At 43.2% G+C, this 14455-nt stretch overlaps 1 protein-coding gene across 18 annotated transcripts in view; it reads left to right on the forward strand.

Annotated features, from left to right (window-relative positions):
* FOXP1 (forkhead box P1) overlaps nucleotides 1-14455 on the forward strand; it is a 1079246-nt gene that overhangs the window by 896902 nt on the left and 167889 nt on the right. The window contains exon 1 of one of the 18 annotated variants that reach the window (XM_077451853.1): nucleotides 13349-13557. The exons of 16 other annotated variants lie outside the window; for them this stretch is intronic. In XM_077451853.1, coding sequence (XP_077307979.1) covers nucleotides 13555-13557 — 3 coding nt within the window. In that variant the 5' untranslated portion in view covers nucleotides 13349-13554. Of the gene's footprint in view, nucleotides 1-13348; nucleotides 13558-14109; nucleotides 14268-14455 lie in introns of those variants that run through there. One more of the 18 variants, XM_077451854.1, reaches the window with a different exon arrangement.

The raw sequence follows: 14455 nt of genomic DNA on the forward strand, positions 1-14455 counted from the left end.
ACTAGTGGACACTGATATTTGGCACTGGTGGGCGCTGATAAGGTGACACTGGTAGGCACTGATCAGGAGGCACTGATGAGGCTGCACTGATGGGTGGTACTGAGGAGCACTGATGGGCAGCACTGATAGGTGGAGAGGTGGCACTGATAGGCAGCACTGATGGGCATTGATAGGTGGTACTGGTGGACACTGATAGTTGGCACTGGTGGGCGCTGATAGGTGGCACAGGTGGGTGCTGATGGCTATAGGGCGGGCGACAAGTGGTTAAAGAGTAACTCCACTTTCATGAAGAAAAAAATAGAAAATAAAGAAAAAATAATATAGTGTATACAGTTGCAACACAAATCATTTTGTAATGGAATGCTATTAAAAATGGTCTTTCCTTTAAAATTTTGCAGCTCTGTAATTTTCTGAAAATGTAATGCAATATGGCTACCTGGAGGTGTTATGTACACAGAATGTGTATAGAAGGCCCCCCAGGGCCATCATTTCCTGCTTGTGCGATTCCTAGAAGTCTGCCCTAAGATACAAGTCAGATTTTAGGCATTCCCTGTAACAAAAATGTAATTTTTGGTGGGATACCCCCAATAGGAAATCACATCTAAAGGGATGCAGACCCTGCAATTTTCATCATTAGAGCCCTGCAGGTGCACAGCTGATTGATAAATATTAAACCACTCACATTAGACCTCTTTCACACTCAAGCGGTTTTCAGGCATTTGTAACTCTAAATATAGTGCTTGTAAAGCGCCTGAATACCGCCTCTCATGCCTCCCCAGTGTGAAAGCCCGAGTGCTTTCACACTGGGGCGATGCGCTTGCGGGACTGGGAAAAAGTCCTGCACGCAGCATCTTTGGGACAGCACTCCTACACCGCCCCTGCCCATTGGAATGAATGGGCAGCGCTTCTGAAATGCCTGAAAAGTGCTTCAGGAGCACCTCAACATGGGCACTTTTAACCCCTTCGGCTGCGAGAGGGGGTTAAAAGCGCCCTGCTAGTGGCCGAAAGCTCTGCTAAAACTATCAGTGTTTTACTGCTAACAGACCCGTGCCCCCAGTGTCAAAGCAGCCTTATGCGCCGTACACAGGGCATAAGTTGTCGGAAATTTTTGTCCCAAATTCCGATCGTGTGTGGGCTCCATCAGACTTTTTCTGTCGGAATTTTCGACAAATAAAGTTTGAGATCTGGATCTAAAATTTCTGGCAACAAAATCCGATTGTTTAAATTCCAATCGTGTGTAGACGTTTCCGACGCACAAAGTGCCACGCATGCGCAGAATAAATTACGAGACGAAAGCTATTGGCTACTGCTCTTTTTTAGTCCCGTTGTATGTGTTATATGTCACCTCGTTCTGAACGATCAGATTTTACGACAACTTTGTGCGGCTGTGTGTATGCTAGACAAGTTTGGGCCAAAATCCGTCAGAAAAAATCAGACTGATTTTGTCATTGGAATGTCCAACCGTGTGCTCAGGGCATAAGACATGTTTCCCACATGGATGCAGAAAAACACCCAGAGGGGAATGTTTTTTTTTCCTATTTACGCTTTCAATTTTCTTGTCAATGCGTTTAAAACAAATGTTGCTTGAAATCCACTAATCATTAGAAAATCAAACAAATATTCTTAAAGTGATATTAAAGGCTTTCTTTTAAAAAAAAATAACAAACATGTCATAAACTACTGCACAGAGCAGGTGAGTTGCATGAAGCAGCCCTGATCCTCTTCTTCTCGGGTCATTCGCTGGCACTCTTGGCTCCTGCTGAGTTCCCCCGGAGCACTATGGTCAACCAAAGAAGCTGAGGTCACGTGCTCAGCATCCTATCCAGAGGTTGTCTTTGGGAAATAGACGTATGAGTGCTGCCAGCATTGCTGTAGTGGTTGAAGGGGTGGGGGTTCAGCCTGTCAGTGCTCAGATTATACGCCGCACTCTGCATCAAATTGGTCTACATGGCTGTCATCCCAGAAGGAAGCCTCTTCTAAAGATGATGCACACAAAAGCCTGTAGTTTGCTGAAGACAATCAGCCTAAGGACATAGATTACTGGAAACATGTCCTCCATTGAGGGAACAATGAATGACAACATGTACTGTGACATACTGAAGCAGCGCATGATCCTCTGCCTTTCGGAGACTGGGCCGCAGGGCAGTATTCCAACATGATAATGACCCCAAACACACCCCCAAGACGACCACTGCCTTGCTAAAGAAGCTGATGTTCTGGCCAAGCATGTCTCCACACCTAAACCCTATTGAGCATCTGTGGGGCACGGAAGGTGGAGGAGCGCAAGTTCTCTAACATCCACCAGCTCTGTGATGTCGTCATGGAGGAGTGGAAGAGGACTGCAGTGACAACCTGTGAAGCTCTGGTCCATGCCCAAGAGGGTTAAGGCAGTGCTGGAAAATAATGGTGGCCACACAAAATATTGACACTTTGGGCCCAATTTGGACATTTTCACTTAGGGGTGTACTCACTTTTGTTGCCAGCGGTTTGGACATTAATGGCTGTGTGTTGAGTTATTTTGAAGGGACAGCAAATTTACACTGTTATACAAGCTGTACACTCACTACTCTACATTGTAGCAAAGTGTCATTTCTTCAGTGTTGTCACGTGAAAAGATAGAATAAAATATTTGCAGAAATGTGAGGGGTGTACTCACTTTTGTGAGATATTGTAACGGGGGGGTGTTAAGATTATTTTACTTATATGTTCAGTTGTAATAATAGGCACAATACACAGTATTTGTTTGCTCTTTAACCGCTTGCGGATCAGCCGCCGCAGTTTTACTGCGGCAGGTTGTCTCCGCTGCGCGAAATCACGTTATTGATGTGATCTCGCGAGGTTCAGATAGCAGGTGTGCCCACAGCGAGCCCCGTGAGTCCGACCGGGGGTCTCGTGGACTCTATGTCCACGGGGATACCCGCGATCGTCTCACGGAGAGGAAGAATGGGGAAATGCTGATGTAAACAAGCATTTCCCTGTTCTGCCTAGTGACAGTGATCACAGGGAGCTCCCTGTAATCGGGAGTGGTGATCGGTGTCGTGTCACACATAGCCCCTCCCCCCACAGTTGGAATCACAGCGCACCCTCCTGGTTAACCCCTTCAATGCCAGTCACATTTACACAGTAATCAGTACATTTTTAATCGCAGTGATTGCTGTGTAAATGTGAATGGTCCCAAAATAGCGGCAAAAGTGTCCGATGTGTCCGCCAGAATGTCGTAGTCACGATAAAAATCGCTGATCGCCGCCATTACTAGTAAAAAGAAAAAAATATGAATAAAAATGCCATAAAACTATCCCCTATTTTGTAGACGCTATAACTTTTTTGCGCAAACCAATCAATAAACGCTTATTGCGATTTTTTTTTTTTTTACCAAAAATATGTAGAAGAATACATATTGGCCTAAATTGAGGGAAAAAAAAATGTATATATATTTTTGGGGATATTTATTATAGCAAAAAGTAAAAAATATTGAGTTTTTTTTCAAAGGTAAGTGTCCATATTTTAAAAGTCAGCAGCTGCTGTATTTGTAGCTGCTGACTTTAAATAAAAAATGTAAGATGGTCGTGGTCGGTGCTTGAGTCCTTAGATATAAAAACCTAACTGAGCTTTTAACCCTCTCTCAAAAAAAAATAATATTTTATATTTATCCTGCAAAAAGGATGCAGTAGAGACAGTTTTTCGAATGTTTTTTTTTACCAAAATATAAAAACAATTGCTTTACTAAGAGCCCTTTCACACTGGGGCGTGGGCCGCGTCAGTGCTAAAGCGCCGCTAGTTTTTGCAGCACTTTACTGGCATTGTGCAAGTGGGAGTGGGGCACTTTTAACCCTAAAGAATGGGCTAACAAGCAGTTAAAAGCACCCGCAAAGTGCCGCTGCTGCAGCAATTTCCATTGTTTTCAATGGCAGGGGGCGGTTTAGGAGCGGTGTGTACAGCGCTCCCGCACCGCCCCCAAAGATGCTGCTTGCAGGAGTTTGTTTTTAAGGTCCTGCAAGTGCACCGCCCCAAAGACACTGCTTGCAGGAGTTTTTTTTTAAGGTCCTGCAAGTGCACCGCCCCAATGTGAAAGCACTCAGACTTTCACACCGGGGAGGTTTGAGAGGCGATTTTCAGGCACTTTACAGGCGCTATTTTTAGCACTAAAACACCTTAAAATGCCTTCAGTGTGAAAAGGGTCTAAGAATTTTACATTTTAAAGAGAAACTGCAGTCTGCTCACATAAGCTGTAATAAAAACATATTTGCCATTCTGAAGCTTCCCTCCAACCACTTTGCGTATTATTTTATATATATATTGTGATTATGTACTTGTCAAATATGCTGCAGAAATCTCTCTTCATGGAGTCTGGCAGCAACCATTTTAACTGTGGGCAGCTGAAACTTCTGCCTGTTTACTTCCCGGATTTAGACAGACACACAGAGACACACCTCCAGCTCTGCAGCTCTCATTGGCCCTCTTATGGCTCACCCCCCTCCCTTACTGGGAAACTCTCACATGAGTGAGAGAGAGAGCTGTGTATGATGTCATAGGCCTAGGCTTTTTACCAGACAAGAAATAGGAAGTGGGCTGTATAAGGGATTTACTGGCAGAAAAAAAATGTTTTACTATCCAAAGTTAAAACAACAAAGGAAGAAGATTTAATAGATGGAAAGATGAAAAAATGACTGGCGATCCGCTCTAACTTTTATCCAAGAGTTTACACAATCTGAATCCTAGTGCGGTCTATTCATTTCAGTGGAGGGGAGGTAGAGAAAGAAGTATCCTCAAGGTGGCGTAAATGATCATTTCATCAATCATTTACTGCTACTCCATCGGAAAGTCTTATTACTCATAAAGCGAATTCTCTCTTTCTATTCGCCCACACGTATGCATGATCGAGCCACGTTCGCTGCCATTTTCGGTTTGCCATTCTTCTGTGGTTTTAGCCATGCACTTGGATTTTAAGGCCAGTTTTTTCAATCGCTGGCACTGATTGGTTTTTACCATTTTGCTATATCCAGCTTCATTTCTTTTTGTGGTATTGGACAGAGTTGAGAAGGCTTTAACCACGTGAGCTCCGGAAGATTTTACCCCCTGCATGACCAGGTCATTTTTTGTATTCAGCACTGTGTTACTTTAACTGGTAATTGCGCAGTCATGCAACACTGTACCCAAATACATTTTTTGTCATTTTTTTTTCACACAAGTAGAGCTTTCTTTTGGTGGTATTTGATCACCTCTGGGTTTTTTCTATTTTTTTATTATATAAATGAAAAAATCCAAAAAACGTTGGAAGAAAAACTATATTTTTTACTTTCTGCTATAAAAAATATTCAATAAAAAAATCTAATTTCTTCATAAATTTTGGCCAAAATGTATTCTGCTACATGTCTTTGGTACAATAAAAACTCAATAAGTGTATAGTAATTGGCTTGTGTGAAAGTTATAGCACCTAGAAACTATGGGATAAATAAACATTGTTGTTTGGGGGGGCAGAGTGTGAATTGATAAACAACACTTAAAGTGAAAGTAAACATTGTATACAACTATATGGAAGCCTATATGTATTTAATGTAAACATCTCCTAAACATTCACGGTTTAGGAGATATTTACTGTATATGCAGCCAATGACCTCTTTGGCACATGCACTCTGAAGGAATGGTCACCCGTGGCGTTTCTTCTGAGCCCTGTGCCATGACTGGTGGCTCCTGTACGCATGCGCATGAGTGACGTCGCGTGGCTCCGGCCACTCACGGAGCCAAAGTCCGCGGCCCCAGAAGGAGGACAGGTGAAGATGGATGCAGCCTCCAGCGGTGACAACGAGGGCTTCGTTTGCAGGTAAGTTTCACATAATGTGCTAGTATGCAATGCATACAAGCACATTATGCCTTTACTTTGCAGGTCAGGAGGAAAAAAAGGCGTCACTTTACTTCCTCTTTAAGGAAGTAGCATCCCTAGAAGAATAATTATAAAATGACAACAGAAGAAAGTTTGGGACTTTACATGTACCTCCCTGGGTTTAATAATCATACTTGACAAAAAAAGTTTTAAAATCATTTTCCACATATTTTTATTTGAAGTATTATACAAACTCTTAAAAAGGGGTTCATTCTTTTAAAAGCAAGGAAACAGACTGGTTTGTTCCTATAGCTGTTCTTTTTAGCTTTGAGATCCGCCTTTTTGCCAACGTGTTTCGCAGGCTGGCCCACTTCCTCAGGGCCACAGAATCTATTATGTACTGTCACAATATGCAAAAAAATTATTTTACATATAGAACAAACAATATTTAACATTTAAGATAAATCATGTTTACAAACTTTGGTATATATACTGGAATTTCTATTTATTTATTTATTTTATACTAGTAATGGCGGTGATCGACGACTTGTAGATGGACTGTGATAGTGCGGCCGAAAATCTGACACTAACTGACCCTTTGTGAGAACTAGCTGCCACTGCCAGTGACACTAATACAGGGATCAGTGCTAATAATATACACTGTCACTGTACCAATGACACTGGAAGGGATTACCATCTAGGGGCAATCAAGGGGTTAATTGTGCGCCTAACAAGTGTAATGTGTGCTGATTTTTACTACAGATCAAGTTGTTTCTTTTGTCTGCTTTGCAATTGTTCCCTCTGTTCAGAGCCCTGCGCTGTTTGTCAACACAGACTGTGATTGGACAAAGCCAATCGGCAGGTCCAGGCCATGAATCATTGGTGGGGATCCGCTGACAGACTTGCACTGTGTCAAATTACAGGAGAGTTGGTTGGTAGGGTGCACGCGAGACTCAGAAACAGACAGCAATGGATGGGTATGTTGCGATGCCATTAGGAGCCGCCCTGTCGCAGTACATGTACTGCGGTGGGTCGGCAAGTAGTTAAAGCGGCATTAAACTCAAAAGCAAATATGTATTATATTGCAATTTACCAATTCTTAGATGTAATGGCTGCATTCATTATTATCTGGTGATTCTGCCAGCAAGTCTGTTGTTTTTCTTTTTTAAGAGCTCTCCAGCAGAATGTATCAGTTTACATGGATGAGACAAACCATTTAACATTGGCAGGGGTGCTTAAATGATCAGCTTTTATTTATTCATGCAAAACCTTTTTATCAAAAGGAAAAAAAAATGCTGCAAAAAGAAAAAGTAACACCCCCCCCCCCCCCACATTCTATTTCTGTCTGTATAATGGGTTGAAGTTTTTATAGATTTTTGTAATAAAATATGTTGATTTTAAATTCTATATAGTGTTGTGAATATTAATGGTACCATGAAAGTGCCTAGACCCTCCAAAATTTGCATTTCCAGTATCCATCAAGAGCCCAACCACAGCTTGCTTACAGGCTGAGGCCGGGGGATGTGATGTTTTCAGGAAGCTATGGACTTCACCCTACCAGCTCCTCCCGCCAGCCCCGATCTGCTTGCATTGTATAGAAAGGCACAGAGACCCACTGGGTCTTAAATAATATATGTCATGAAAATGAAATTAACTAAACATTTTGTGTAATGTAGATGGGGAAGGGGAGTTGGAGGAACCAGGGAAGGCAGAATTGGCTGTTGTGTGTGTCCACACGAGCCACGTTTGCCCTCCACATCCTTTCCTAAACCCGAAAATTCAGTGCTACTACCCATGCAACATACAAATAGCAGAGCTCCCGGGTGCTCGATCCACAGTCCTTGGCTGAGTAGAGTAATGTAGGAAGATGATCTGCACTCCAGTTGTTGCTCTTAAAAAAATCATAATTTTATTGAAAAGCCATAGTGCACAAACGTAGAGGCCTTAGTCATAACCCTAAGGGTTATGACTAAGGCCTTATAGGCTGAAACGCGTCAACTGTTTTTATCTGCGTTTGTGCACTATGGCTTTGCAATAAAATTCCGATTGCGGATCATCTTTCCTACCTTTTTTTTTTTTTTTTTTATATATATATTACATGCTATATCTGCAAAAGGGGCCAGCATGTAGTCATCTAGCAGGATTTCATTTTCTGGCTAAAGCTCCACTTTAAGTTGGACCCCGCTTCTTAATGGCACCCCGATCTTGGTGTGATTTTCCTACGGTTGTCAAGCTATAAATGGCGCTGAAATCATGACAAATTGCAATGTGCGATGCTGTCGCGCCCAAAGAAGCTCCTGCTCCTTTTGAAGTTACAAGCTTCACTCACTGCGATTTTGCCGTTGTGAACACCTGCTGCGGTTTGCTGCGATTCTGGAACACTCAGGTGTGAATGGAGCCTTAATCTTTTACAAGGATTGGATAACTATCTAAAGAAATAAACCGTATTTATCAAACGTTTCTACATCTGCAAGATCTCTTGAGGATAATTGTAACCCGAAAAAATTGTTCTGTATAGCTAGAATGGTAATCTTCTTCTATCTTGCCTTTCCTGGTTCCTCCCTCCCCCTTCATCCACATGCAATGACATTTTTAAATAAAACCTTTCTGTTTCCATTACATACTATATGTTGGATTCAGTAATACCATCACTGGGTCTCTGTGCTTCTCTATGCAGTGTAAGCAGATCAAGGCTAGTTGGATAGGCTGGCATGGTGCTGTACAGCTTCCTGAGAACATCACAGCACCCGCCTCAGTACTCCTCTCCAGAGCTCTCTGCCCTGGTGCAAGCAGTGGGCTGGCTTTTGGGCAGAGTTATGTAAATATCAAAAATGCATAGAGGGTTGGATGTCAGTCTGGATGAGTGGGCATTTCGTGCCGATCACCGTAGGTAACACCTACATGTGATGTGCACTCTCCATGATTGCACTTCTGATTAAAGTCGCACAATTTCCACTGCGAACCTTGGAGAGCGCGACTTTGATCTGACTTCACACTCTCTGGCACTATTTCGCATCAAAAGTCACATTAAAGTAGCGGAAACACCTTTTCAAAATTGCTGCAACTTTATGTTGCACCGATCTGAATGGGAACCATTGAAAACAATGGGCTTGGGGTTTAGTACAAATGTACCATGTGTTCTGGTTGCAGTTTACAAAAGTAGTTCATGCACTACTTTTGGTGCATTGGGGTGCAATTTCAGCTGAAATTACTGAACTGTATGTGAATTGCATCAGATTTCTAGTGTGAATGGGTCTTTAATCCTTGTTTGAGTCTAAGCTGGTGACACGATGCTGCCCCAGATCTCCTGTTTCAGGGTGGTTCCTTACTTTTGCAGCATCCTATGGAGCCACCTTTGCATGTAAGGAATAGCGTTGTGTCTTCCTATATTGTGTGTATCAATAGAAACACACAGCCCTGTAGCCTAGAATGGCAAAACACTCACCTGCTGCTCCCTCCTTCCTCCTTCCTTCTCCAAACTAGCAAACTGACTATAGACTGCACTGTCCACTGTTAAAGTGAAATAAACCTCTGCAAAAAAAAAAAATTAACAATGAGCCCAAGGAGCCTTTAGCCATAATGTGCTAGTATGCACCATACCATGCTGTGCCGCATATTAGCACATTATGGCAGAATTGCCTGGCAGGCAATCCCCCTTCGCACTGTAGTGTTAGCCCTGCATAAACTGTATGCAGCATCCACTACATACCTAACAGCGCTGTGTTCCATACAAGGACTTCTCATCTGCTGCCAAAACAAAATCAAGTTAGTAAGAGCCCTGCTCAGCCATTCACAGGAAGCCTTGTATTTTATTATTGAATACAAGGATTCCTCTGATTGGCTGAGCTGGACTAGCAGATGGATGTTGTCAAGTTCTATACCTCAGCCAATCACAGTAAGCCTTGTATTCATTGATAAAAAAAAAATACAAGGTTTCCTGTGAATGGCTGAGCAGTGCTCATCCCAACTTGATTTTGTTCTGGCAGCAGACAGGAAGTCCCCATACCGCTGCCGGAAACCAGCGCTTTATTCTGTATGTAGCTGATACTATATGCAGTTTGTATAATGCTGACATCAGCTGCATCAGTTAACCACTTACAGACCGGACTATTTTGCTGGTCAAAGACCAGACCACTTTTTGCGATTCTGCACTGCGTTGCTTTAACTGACAATTGCGCGGTCGTGCGACGTGGCTCCCAAACAAAATTGACATCCTTTTTTTCCCACAAATAGAGCTTTCTTTTGGTGGTATTTGATCACCCCTGCGGTTTTTATTTTTTGCGCTATAAACAAAAATAGAGCGCCAATTTTGAAAAAAACGCATTATTTTTTACTTTTTGTCATAATAAATATCCCCCAAAAATATATAAAAAAAACATTTTTTTCCCTCAGTTTAGGCCGATACGTATTCTTCTACATATTTTTGGTAAAAAAAATCACAATAAGCGATTATTGATTGTTTTGCGCAAAAGTTATAGCGTTTACAAAATAGGGGATAGTTTTATGGCATTTTTATTAATAATTTTTTATTATTTTTTTTTTTACTAGTAATGGCGGCGATCAGCGATTTTTATTGTGACTGCGACATTGCGGCGGACACATCGGACATTTTTGACACATTTTTGGGACCATTGTCATTTATACAGCAATCACTGCTATATAAATGCAGTGATTCCTGTGTAAATGACACTGGCAGTGAAGGGGTTAACCAGTGGGTGGCAGTGTAGGGGTTAAGTGTTCCTAGGGGTGTGTTACTAACTGTGTGGGGGCTGGGCTTTCATTTAGTGAACACTGATCTCTGCTCCAATCACATGGAGCAGAGATCAGCGTCACTAGTTGCTAGGCAAAATGGGGAAATGCTGTTTACACAGCATTTCCTCCATTCAGCCACCCCGTGAGACGATCGAGTCCACGGGACCCGCGACCGGACTCACGGGGGTCCCGACTGGCACGCGAGCGCGCCGGCAGTGGCGTGCTCGCGATGGTAGGGTGGCATTAAAGATTGGACGTACCTGTACTCCAATATGCCTGCCCGTGCCATTCTGCCGACGTACATCGGCGTGCACTGGTCGGGAACTGGTTAATAAAGGAAATTATTTGGGTCAGCTTGCCTCAAACTAAAGTGAAAGTAAACCTGGAGTTTGGCTTTAAAGATTCAGCCTAGAAACAAAAAATGAAAAGTAAGGCTGACCATACATATTTCTTCTACAATTTTCCTTTAGATTTACCAAAACCATATAATATGAGGCCAAAGCTAAACACTTTCAATTTGTATGCAATCAGACAGGCCCCTGCACTACATAGTTGAAGGTAAATCTAAAGGAAATTGAATAAGAAAATTGTACAGTGTGTGGCCAGTCTTAGCAGCTGTGGTAGCTGCTGACTTTTTATAAAAGGATACTTACCTATCCTAGGATCCGGGGCTCGTTGGTCGTCTTTAGGTCCTGGCGCCGGCATGTCCACTTTGGGAATGCGGCTGCGATTGCTTGTACCTTCCCAGCCGGCTTCCCTCTGCGCATGTACGAGCCACGCTGTGCTTTGTAAATAGTCCTGCCGGTTTCTGCAGCCTATTAAAGTGATTGTAAAGTCTCGATTTTTTTTCTAAAAAAATAATAAACATGTTATACTTACCTGTCCTGTGTAGTGGTTTTGCACAGAGCAGCCCAGATCCTCCTCTTTTCGGGTCCCACTTTGGTGCTCCTGGCCCCTCCCTCCTGTCGAATGCCCCAACAGCAAGCAGCTTACTATTGGGGCACCCGAGCCGTGTCACAGCTCCCAGTGTCCAAAGCTGTGGGGGAGCTGAACTTCTGCTCGGATCACGGTGGCAGTCCGACCGGAGGTGGGAGCAGGTAGCTGTTAAAACCAGGTCCCAGCTAAAAAAAAATTGGTGCCAAAACTTAAAGTGAAGGGGGGAGACAGACAAATGGAACCTTCTCTTATAGACCCCTTTCACACTGGAGGCATTTTTTATGCGCTTTAGCGCTACAAATAGCGCCTGTAAAGCGCCTGAAAAAATCCCCAGCTGCAATGCCAGTGTGAAAGCCAGAGTGCTTTCACACTGGAGCAGTGCACTGGCAGGAAGACAAAAAAAGTCCTGAAAGCAGCTTCTTTGCAGCACTGTAGGAGCTGTGACTACATCTACACCGCTCCTAAAGCGCCCCTGCCCATTGAAATCAATGGGCAGCACCTGTAGCCCGCTGTAGCTGTGCTTTTAACCCTTTTTCGACCACTAGCGGGGGTTAAAAGCACCCTGCTAGCAGCTGAAAAGCGCTGCAAAAATGACACTTTACCGCCAATGCCCAGGTTCTGGCAGTGTGAAAGTGCCCTTAGGTGAAGTTCCACTTTAACTGTGTCCTGTGAAGAACGGAAATTCAGGGAAGCGGCACTGAATGAACAGGAGCCAGCAGCTTTGAAAGTTATTAAAGTAAACACCCCCCTATGGTTTTCAGCCAAGGAAGCTGCCACCTTGGCCTCTGTTTAATCTACAACTGCCATGATGCCGCACATGTGATCAGTTATGACACCAGCCATTGGATGGTTTGACAGTTTGGTTGAGAGCACAACCAATGGGAGTGTTACATTTCCGGCACGTGCCGGAAATTCATCTTTTTAGAAACTGGTAAATGGATGGGTTTACGTCTGCTTTAACTTCAAGTGCTGGAGTAAAAATTTTAACTAATTGTTGACCAGGGGATGTTTTATTTCTTTCTGCTCGATATGTTAACCACAGGCAATTCCGTGGTTTGCCAGGAAGACATTTGCTCCATTCCCCCATCAACACAGACAGTGCCGACAGCGGAATCAGCGATTGTCTTCTCCCGGCAGGAACACTGATTATCTCTAGTGCCTATAGCAACCGCTATCGATAATAGCAAGAGAATCGGGCAGGCTGGTTGTACCCAATCGATCAACTTGGTACATTCAGCCTGCCCATTCATGGTTCTAATCTCTGTTCCTGGTTAACCGGGCCAGATTTGAACCGTGTATGGCCGGCCTAAGGAACGCTGAGGATTTAATAACTTTGGTGACCTGGTTTCCTGGAATATGCCCGGTCTGGGTGTAAAAAAAATTCTGCTCTTACTCTTTTCCGGCGTTGAAAGAGTTAAGCCGGTTTTGTTGGTGGCAATGCCTTAGAAAGAACTAGACAAAAAACAACAAACAAAAAAAAAACAAATGAAAAAAACAACAAGAGAGATATTGCATATGTGTTATTACACCAGTGGAGGAGGTTATCTGACAAAAACAGTCGTTAAAGCAAACAGACAACAGCAGCACAGCAGATGGACAAAAACAATATGTAGTTATGTTTACAATAAAGCCCTGACAGCAGAGGCATATGGGAGAACGGGTTGGGGTGGTTACCGGTTAGCAGTTGACTGCAGAAACATGTTTAGAGCTGTTTTTGTTTGTCTTCCTTTGTCAGGCAACTGTAACAAACAAACAACTCTGCGAGAGGTGTGCCCCCCCCCTTTCTTCCCCACCCCCGCCAGATTCCCTTCCTTCCTCTCAGACGTCCCAAAAGTCTCTGCCACTCTGGGACGTCTTTCAGCTCTGGGCAGAGAAAGGGATGAGGCAAGGGAGGTGGAGGGGGGGAATCTTACAACTTCACGGGATTTAGGAACCATGACCCTCTGTTTTGTCTCTGCTCGGCTGACAAAAAAAATGCTCCTCTCCTCTGCCTTTAACCCCTTCCGTGGCAGTTCCTCTCCAGCCTTCCAGTATGAACTTCTCTCATGGTAACTTTTTTTTTTCTTTTTTTTGTATTTATGTTTACTATTTGTTTTGATTTCTGTTGTTTTTATGTTTTGTTTTTTTATGCATTTTTTTTTTAATTTTACCATTTTTTTTGTCTTTGGTTTGTGTTTTGTAATTCTTTTTATACTTTATTTTTATTTTATTTTTTTATTTTTTTTTTATGCTGCCCCTTGGGGCATTTTTCCTGGTGGCATTTTCTTTTTAATCCAAAGGCTAAACTTCTCTGATCTCTAGTAGCCCACCCTCCAATAAATAAGAGGGGGGAAAAAAAAAGGGACACCCCCCCTTTACCCCAAGCTTCTGTTGTTTTATTAAGGCTAAGTGTGTGCCCGTTTGATGGCCTTTTCAGAGCGCTGCCACAAGCCTGCTCAGGTCAAAGGTTTAACAGCAATTAAGCTAGTTGCTTTAGAGACAAATGCATTATTTCACCTGCCGTCAGTGCAAAAAAAAAAAAAAAAAAGCAAGCCTCATTGTGTTGGGTGTTTGAACTGATTATGTTTAGAGGCTGGTTGTGATTGGTGGGGAAAGGCGTGGCTGCCAGGATGGTTATGCATGTTGTCAGTCTGAGAGCACCCGTGCGCGTGCAATCTATCTCCAACCTGAAGAAACTAGAGGCTCTCACAACAAGGCTTGTTAGTCCTCCTTGGCCCAGCTTTCTCGTTTGCGGTGGCAGCTAAATGGAGTTTGTCAGGTTTGTCAATATGCGATTGATTTTGCAATTCTGCTCTCTTCCTTGCGTGAAATCTGCCAGGTTAATTTTTTGTTGTTGCACGGCTCCGAGGCGGCTCTCCCAAGCCCGATCGTCTAGCGTGCTTTGTTTACTAACTTGCCTGAGCTGCTTGCGAGCATTCCAGTCACCGCTTCTCGTCGATTTTTTTT

This window comes from Lithobates pipiens, unplaced genomic scaffold (genome assembly GCF_037356315.1).
Source record: "Lithobates pipiens isolate NorthernLeopardFrog02 unplaced genomic scaffold, aLitPip1_a1.2 Scaffold_23, whole genome shotgun sequence".
NCBI lineage: Eukaryota > Metazoa > Chordata > Amphibia > Anura > Ranidae > Lithobates > Lithobates pipiens.